The sequence below is a fragment of the Lathyrus oleraceus genome, chromosome 4 (assembly GCF_024323335.1).
Source record: "Lathyrus oleraceus cultivar Zhongwan6 chromosome 4, CAAS_Psat_ZW6_1.0, whole genome shotgun sequence".
Classification (NCBI taxonomy): domain Eukaryota; kingdom Viridiplantae; phylum Streptophyta; class Magnoliopsida; order Fabales; family Fabaceae; genus Lathyrus; species Lathyrus oleraceus.
In genome coordinates this window covers 228,264,996-228,274,569 of record NC_066582.1, presented here as the reverse complement: position 1 = coordinate 228,274,569, position 9,574 = coordinate 228,264,996, and the positions used below count along the sequence as shown (strand labels likewise).

Here is a 9,574-nt window from a genome sequence, read left to right as displayed (position 1 = left end):
GCAAAAGTGCTTTGAAAGAGAAGCATAAGGAGGGGGTACTTCAACCCATCAATACACAAACCAAGCACATCGATCTGAGGCAGCATTTTGTCAGAGTGATAATCGAGAGTGGAGAAGTCCAAGTGCTGAAGATTTCGACTGAAGATAATTATGCTAATATGATCACCGAGACATTGTCAAGTTGCAAGTTTTTTCACTGTACGTTGTTGATAAAGTTACATGATGACGCTCTAGATTTTGTTCCACGGTGGAGAATTATGGTAATTTTGGATCGAACTCTAGTCTTTACAAGGATAGCTTTATAGTTCGACAAAATTGTGCATGTTTGTAGTCGAAGTCTGCTCAAGAATACAGATCTCAACGGTGTGCATGTTGTATTCGAAGTTTGTTCTAACATATCGAATTGGGTCAGTTTGATTGTCTTATTGGTTAAGTTAGCTTAGTCGTCTATAAATAGATATTTTTCTCTTAGGTTGTTGAGAGAGAATTTTTGGTTGTTGATATTCACTTGTAATCTTTGAATCCTAATAAAAAAAGTAAATAGTAAAGAGATTAATTGGAATACACTGTCAGTGTAAAACCATTTTACACTATCATCCAATTAAAATTATCCATTTTGACATGTAAGCATGTAATTAAAAATATATATAATAATTATTATTAAATCATAATAATAACAATTTCTCCACGTTTCTCTCTTTTTCTTTCTTCTTTCACGTTTCTCTCACTCTCTTTCTCTTTCTTCTTCCACTTTTCTCTCACTCTCTTTATTTCTCATTTCAGTTACTTCTATTATTCTTCCCCCACTCCATCCATCTATTCAAAATTGATCTTTATACTTTCACAAAATTTATCTCACAAACTATATTTGCAAATCTCTACATACATGAGGTTAAACCCTAAACTAATAATATTTTCTTCTTTTTTATGATTGTGTGACTTTCCAATTTTTTCTTGTTTTTTTTTCTTTTAATATTAAATTTAAGTAGAATAATTTATGAACTTCTACCGATTGTTGAAACTTTATAAAATTTAAAGCAATGGTAGCTTGAGTTTTAACAAATAATATGAGATTTGATTAAAAGAGAAAGATATAAGTATTGTATTCAATTTTACTAGCTTTACTAGTGCAATATTATTTTTGTTATCATATTTAACAGTTGTGTAAATATTGTTTGTATTATTATAACAGATTACGAGATGCAAAATATACATGAAGATTCAACCATAGTTAGCTCTGATGACATGCTTGAAAGTGTTGTTGGTATTGATCCTCTCAATAGCAGACTACCAACAGAGCCTCCCTTAGAGCCATACGAAGGAATGGAGTTTGCATCAATTGAAGAGACGAGAATTTACTACACAAGGTATGCTAAGAATACAGGTTTTAGTTTTCGTATGGGTCGTGTTACTAAATCAAGAACAAATGGTATGATAATAGGTCGAGAATTTCTCTGTTCAAAGGAGGGATTTCGGGCAAAAAAATATGTGAAAGAAGAAAGTAATAGTATTATCGTACACGATGAAACAAGGGTAGGATGCAAGGCAATGTTGTATTTAAAGAAAAATGGAGAAATATGGATTGTTTCAAGATTTGTAAGGGAGCATAATCATGAACTATTTTCTCCTAAAAGTTCACAGTTTCTTCGAGTACATAGAAAGAAGACTAATGTGCAAAAAAAACTTATTGATGTGTTGCATGATTCTGGTTTAGGCCCTAGTAAAATAAGATCTGTCTTATGTACTGAAAGTGGTGGTGTTGATAATGTTAGATTTAGTCCACAAGATGTTATCAATTACTTAACTGAAAAGAGACAAAAAAAGTTAGAAAATGGAGATGCTCAAATGATGTTATCATATTTTAAAAGTTGTCAATTGAAGAATCCTGGGTTTTTCTATGCTTTTCAAATGGACGCTGAAGGAAGATTAGCAAATTGTTTTTGGGTTGATTCAAGGTCCAAAATGGCATATAAATACTTTGGTGATGTTGTTACTTTTGATCCGACGTATTTGACAAATAAATATAAAATGCCTTTTGTTCCATTCACAAGAGTTAATCATCATCAACAATCCATTCTTTTTGGTTGTGCTCTATTATGGGATGAAACTATAGAGAGTTTTTTTTGGTTGCTAAGTACTTGGTTAGAAGCAATGAATGGAATTTCTCCTAAAACTATCATCACAGATCAAGATGCTGCTATTAGTAATGCAGTTGCAAAGGTATTTCCAAAGGTTAATCATCATTATTGCATGTGGCATATTAAGAAAAAAGTTCCTGAATACTTGAGTCGTGTCTATCATGAACATGGTGAATTTAAAAATCAATTTTACAAGTGCATCCACCAATCTACCACTGTTGAAGAATTTGATTCTGATTGGGAAGCAATGATTGATAAATATGGATTACAAGATAATCAATGGCTAAACAATATATTCTCCATTCGAGAAAAATGGATTCCTGCTTATGTACGTCACAATTTTTGTGCAGGAATGTCTACCACTCAAAGGAGTGAAAGTATGAATAAATATTTTAAGGATTTTTTGAATTCAAGTACTTCATTAAGCCAATTTGTGACACAATATGAAAAAGCTCTTGATGCACGTTACAACAAGGAAAGAGAGAAGACTTTCACAACAAGAAATTCAAAGCCACTTTTACGAACTTTATATCCCATGGAAGAAGAAACTTCAAAAATTTATACAAGAAAAATGTTTAGAATATTTCAAGATGAGTTGGTTGGTTCTCAATTATTTATCACAGAAAAGGTTAAGTTTTCTATTGAAGTCTCAACGTATAAAGTTCGTGAAATTTACAAAGAGAAGCCTATCTACTATGTGAATTTTCATGTCACTTCAAAAGAAGCAAATTGTAGTTGTCACATGTTTGAATATTCAGGTATTCTTTGTAGACATGTATTATGTGTATTCATAAAGAAAAAGGTTTATTGTCTCCATTCACAGTATGTTTTACATAGATGGTCTATTAATGCTAAAAAAGAAAAGGTAAAAGAAGTGACAATTGAAGGATTTCAAGAAGGAAGCAGCAACGCTTCTGACACTTCATTGTTTAATAGTATTATGGTTCATTCCCTCGAACTATCAGAAAGAGGTTCACAATCCAAAAAACATCACGATATTGCTATTCAAAGTTTGCAAAATGGGATTGCAAAACTTGATTTATTGGATATTGAAGAGTCAAATAAGAAGTTTGTTGATTCAACATCGGAAGATATGCCAAAAGTATCTGATGTTAGCATAGCTTTGCATGACCCTCCACTTATAGCAACTAAAGGACGTCCGCGGACTTTGCGAATGAAAAGTAGTTTGGAGATGGTTAGAAAAGGTTCCTCTACTTGTAGTTATTGCATGAAAAAGGGTCATACTAAGCCTAAATGTCCAAATTTAAATCAAACAAGGTATCTTAAAATTACATGTACATGTCTTCTCATTTTTTTATCATGTTAATTTTATTCACTAACAACATACTTATGATTTTTAGGTGATAAATTCAATTTTCAAACTCTATTTTGAAACTTCTATATTCTTGGTTGATTAAGAGGTAATAGTTTTTTCTAATGTTACTACTTTTGCTTATATTTATACTAGTGTTAATTTTAATAATTAATTGTCTTCATATTATAATTGAAGGTTTTTATTCAAGTCATGCCTTATCAAGCCTTTTAGAACAGGAAAATTCAACAAGTTGCTTCTATGCTCTTTGGAGACTTCATCATAGCCTTATTTGAGTTGTTGGCATTTTGCACTTACTTTTTACTCTACTGTGATTTTTGTGTTTAGATCTAATGGTCTTTTGTTGATTTTTTTATGTTGGAGTCTATGAGGGATTAGAGAAACATTTCTCATTCTTTATAAAGTTATGTGCTTATCCATTTATTCTTAACTTTTGATTTTTTTTCAAATTTTGTCTAATATTGAATGTTTTTATGTAGAGAGATCGTTAATTTTTATTTTCTTTTTCATGCTCAATCTATAGAGACAATTTATTATATCTTTCTCTTTTAATCAAATCTCATATTATTTGTTAAAACTCAAGCTACCATTGCTTTAAATTTTTTAAAGTTTCAAAAATAGTATAAGTTCATAAATTATTCTATTTAAATTTAATCTTAAAAGAAGAAAAAAACAAGAAAAAATTGGAAAGTCACACAATTATAAAAAAGTAGAAAATATTATTAGTTTAGGGTTTAACCTCATGTATGTAGAGATTTGCAAATATAGATTGTGAGATAAAATTTATAAAAGTATAAATATCAATTTTGAATAGATGGATGAAGTGGAGGAAGAATAATAGATGTAACTGAAATGAGAAATAAAGGGAGTGAGAGAAAAGTGGAAGAAGAAAGAGAAAGAGAGTGAGAGAAACATGAAAGAAGAAAGAGAAAGAGAGAAACGTGGAGAAATTGTTATTATTATGATTTAATAATAATTATTATATTTATTATTAATTACATGCTTACATGTCAAAATGGATAATTTTAATTGGATGATAGTGTAAAATGGTTTTACACTGACAGTGTATTCCAATTAATCTCAATAGTAAAATAGTTATAAATAATCTTGATTCTTCTTCTTCCTTATTCTCTCTCTCTCGTAAAGTCTAATAGATTTTCTTGTGTTTGTTGAAAAAACTCAATCGTTCTTATATTTTGATTTGTTTTTGACTATTTCGATTCAAAACAATAACCTATTTTAAAAAAGCTATTAAATACATTTAGGATGACATATTACTTCCTAATTCCTTATATCTTTTATTAAGTGTAATATCTGCTTTGTATTAAAATTGACCTTAGTTTCAAATGCACAATTTTTATTTATGAGAAGCACCACAAATTAATTTACTGTGCAATATACACTTTATTTTATATGCCTCGTTTTTTTTGGTTTAATTTTAATGTTTAATGTTATGATATTATATTTTTCTATTATTTTAAATATTTACTTCCAAAATACTATTTCTAACATTAGTATGATTTATAATTTCTTAATTAAAATATATGATATATTTAATCAATATATAATGGGTGATTACTCTTCTCTCATAAAAAATATTTTATTTAGATTGTGTGTAGTTTTTAAAAAATGAATATTTAAATAAAACTAATTTTATTTATTAAAATATTTTTATGAATTATAATTAGTGAAGTAATTAGGTGAATTGAGGTTTAATGAATAAAAGTATATTATTGAAAAAAAACTTATTCATATTATAAAGTTTAAGTTATTTTAAAATAAAAATATTATAAAGAGCAACAAATATTTTTAAATATTTTTGTTTAAATAAAAAAATTCATATTAATAACTCTAATACTAATGATCATGTTATGAATATATTATATATGATTTAAGTTATGTCTTTTAGATTATCAAATCAATTTTTACTAATGAGATGGTTTTTTAACAAAAACTCAATAGATATTAATATTAACAAAAAAAAAATGTTTGTTAATTTGTATTCCCTTATAAAATAAGAGAATTTTGCTTCACCTCCACAAGTAACCACATTTTCACCTTCTGAACCTTCACTAGAGGAACTTGTCAAGCAAATGGTTGTAAACAGTCTCCAATTTTAGCAGCAAACAGATTATAGTATTCAGACTTTGCAAACACAAATTGGACAACTTGCGACATCAATGAGTGCCATGCAACAAGCTCAAGGATCAAACAACTACATGCCCAAACAGTAGTTAATCTAAAAGGCTCTAATGTGAGTGCAATTTCCTTGAGATCCGAAAAAGTTACAGAACCAACCCCAGAAAAAAAAATATTGTTAGTGTAACACCTGAAAATAAACCTGAACCTTCTATTGTTGTTGAAGTTGAAAAAAGTATGTATCACCAATCCCTTTCCCACAAGGAGTACTGAAAAATAAGAAGATTGACGAGGAAAATCATTTTGTTTTTCAAATAGAGTTGATTTCTGAAGTTGTTGATGAAGCTTATTCTGATTTGTTTTCAACTGATTTTCCAACTTTATCTGGTTTTGATAATATTTACTCATGTGGCGATTGTACTAACACTAACTTTTGTTCTGTTTGTGCTGAGATTGATGTTGCCTTGTAGGGTGATAGTTTAAATGAATTTATTTATGTAGCTGAAGCTCTTGACATTCTGGCTGCCCTAAACATACCATCCATTGAACAACCACATTCTATAGAGCGTAAACCACTTCCCAAGAATTCATATTATTCATCAAAACTTCAACTTAAGCAGAAACATAAGAAGGGAATTGGATGGACCTTGGCTGACACTCGTGATATTAGCCATTCCATATGTATGCATAGGATCTCACTTATAGATGAAATAAAAGCAGTGAGGCAGCCCCGTAATCCTTTGATTCTTGATATTGTGAAAAAGGAGATCACTTTCACACGCCCATTCAACATTTTTACTTATCAAAGATTCTTCTTTGATCCTGGAATAGAAGGCGAATGCACTAATCAAAATTTCAAGGTCAATGGACACTACCCAATACTACTACATGAGAACCCGACTTTGGAAGAAGAGACTGTAAAAGAACTCTCTTTGGGAAATGCTGCTTATGCAATCACTTATTCGCATTGACTCCTCGGTGTGTTTTTTCCTTTCTCTCACCCTTATTTTATATTTATGCTCTTTCATTGAGGACAATGTATGTTTTAAGTGTGGGGGAGAGAACCATTATTTTTGTTTTGTTTTCTTTGTTTTTTCTCTGTTCTGGTTTTGGTTTGCTTTCTTAAAAAAATTGCATGTTTTTCCTTTGGTTTTTGAGTTACAATTATGAGTATTTTTCTTAGTTCTCTTGACTAAAGTCTCGTGGTGTGATGTGAAAAATTTGTTGTGCATTTTTAGTATGATAGATAAGACTAAAGGCAATTTTATTTTCTTTTGTTTTTTAGCCAGTTAGCCAAAAAGCCAACCCTAAAATAATTGCATCCCTTTTTTGAAACCCCCTTGAGCCTATTATCTTTTTTTTAATTTAAAACTCATTATAAGCCGAGAAGTGAAAAACAATGTTATCACCCTATTCAAAGGGTTGAAAGAGTCTTGTTTGGAGTGTGTGGGGTTGAATAATTATGTTTGTAATATTTCAGAAGTTGACAGAAAAAGAAAAAAAAATAGAAAAGAAAAAAAAGGAATGAAAAAATAGAAGGATAAGAGGAAGAAAAATAGAAGGATAAGAGGAAGGAAAAAAAAGGCATTATGTTTGTAATATTTCAATACATGTCAATACATACTCCTTCAACAACAAAAAAAAGAATAAAAAGAGGAAAGAGAAGATAAAACAATTGCTATAGAGTTGTTCAAGTGAATGAAATATTTTGTAAATTCAACTCCCGCAATTTCTTTCAAGTGTTATCTCTTTGAATTTTAGCCTAGTACCCCTTAGGATTTATCTCACCCTTACCTTGGCCACGTTACAACCAAATAAAAGTTCTTTTGATCTTTGTGTGTATGTATTTCAACTGTGGATGTTAGAGTCTTTTCAAACTTATGGTAGTACTAATTTTCATGTTGTGCTTTGAGTGTAAATAGTTAATCTAAACACTTGAGAGTTGAGTGAATAATATCCTGTGAGGATCTTACTGCCGTTGATGTACTTTTTGGTAATCTATTTTTCTATCTGCTTTGAATGTCATAAAAAGTTGCTTACTAACACCATATTATTGAAGCTTAGACTTAGAATTATGCTTATACCTTGTATCTTGAAAACTTTTGGAAGTGCATGCTCTGTTTTCTTTCAATTTGTTTTGAAATTGTAATTTTGCTCGGAGTGCAAAACTTCAAGTGTGCGGGAATTTGATCAGTGCATTTTGATGCACATTCTTCTATAATTATACTTAGACATTTCTATAACTTATTCTATTATTTTTAATATTTTAGTGTGTTTTTATATTTAAGTTTATTTTTGGCTTTATTTTATTTTCGTACTTTATTTTCAGCATAAATAGTTATTTGATACCTTGTTATTATTCAGATCATAACTTGGGCTGTAGGACTCGGATTGGCGCGTTCTAATATACATTGGAAAGCTAAGAGAAAGAACTACAAGTTTCATGTTAAAGTCAAAAGTATATTCGGAATGAATAATGGTCGAATAATTCGTTAAAGTCCCAGACTTAATTAAAATAGTTAGTTTGTGCCGGTTTTTGTAATTTTCAGGTCGGATCCCATAAGGGCCCGAATTTCCCTTTTATTATATTAGTCTTCCACTGCTACATGAATCTAATTCTGAATTTTGAGGATACAATATTGCTTAGAAGATTCCATGGAGAGCTAATTCCCAAAGAGTTGATTTGTTGTATTCGAATTCCACTTTGAGGTTTTTATTAATTTCAGTTTAATTTCAATCTCTTTTCAATTCTCCCTATAAACTCATTTTCTTAATTCGATTACTTTTGTTTGCTTAATTCAATTGTTTCTTATAGGATAGAGTTGATCAAATTTGATTGTTTGCATGATCCTTAACTATAATCACGTTAGCGTAGCTTTTTCGTTATCGTGTTTGATTAAGTCGTGTTTGCTTAATTCGCGTCTGCTTAAATCCGTTTGCTTAATTCAGAAATTAGGAACATACACCATATAATACCAATTTGCGCTTGTCAGTGGGTATTGTAATCGAATGGGATTGAATCCGCTAGGGAATTGAAATTATAAGAATCAATGATAAGTCGGAAATCGATACAATAGATTAACTTATTCATCAATTTTGCCTTTACCTTTAATCATCTTCGATTTAAGTTTTGAACCTTTAAAACCCCTTCTTTCTATTCGCTTGGTTATAACATTCAAGAGTCCTTGAGATACGATATTCGAGAGTCGCTTCCGTTTTACTACACTTTTAAACTCGTTTTTGACCCGTTTGCGACAGCAGATCACCTCACATTCTATAAGTGGGGGATAACTGGTTTGCCTCAAATCCAACAGGGATGAGTGATGCTAATAATGGGCGAGTGTTACACACAATAGGTGCGTCTTGGTAGATGGAGACTAGAACCCAACCTTGGGGAATATATGATGTCAACTACATACTCACCTCACATTGACTTATCTTTCCTCCCTTCGGTCTACTTTTTCTTAGGCAAAACAAAATTATCTCAATACACAATCTGTCAAGCATGAGATATTGTAAACATCAAACTAATTTAGTTCGAGTTTTTTATGCGAGATTTTAAGTTGAGTCCCTTAAGCAAGATTTCAAGTTGATTCCCTCAAGCGAGATTTTAGTTGAGTCCCCTAAGCGAGACTTTAAGTTAAGTTCCTCATGTGAGACCTTACGTTGAGTCCCCCAAGTGAGACTTTAAGTTGAATCCTTCAGATGATCCATGATGTGATATACTTTAAGTTAAATCCCTTATTTTGCTGCTTATTAAATGATCCATGATGTGGTATACTTTATGATCCAACTCTAGACAAACACCGACTCGGATTTTCAACATCAGATCGTCCACAACGTGTAAAACTCATAAATTTCAACAATTAGACTCCCAAAATTTAACCATCACCTTCCTAGATCACAATTCACAAGTGTCACACTAGAAAGACTCATTCTTAACTGACTCTTTCAAATCCTGGAT

General features: G+C 30.5%; 1 protein-coding gene across 1 annotated transcript; it reads left to right on the top strand.

The window, feature by feature from the left end:
• Window positions 1–1,200: 1,200 nt before the first annotated feature.
• On the top strand, window positions 1,201–3,503 carry LOC127136801 (protein FAR1-RELATED SEQUENCE 5). The gene is made up of 2 exons (XM_051063323.1): window positions 1,201–3,416; window positions 3,500–3,503. Exons 1-2 carry the CDS (start codon window positions 1,201–1,203, stop codon window positions 3,501–3,503), a joined length of 2,220 nt encoding a protein of 739 aa, XP_050919280.1.
• Window positions 3,504–9,574: the final 6,071 nt, after the last annotated feature.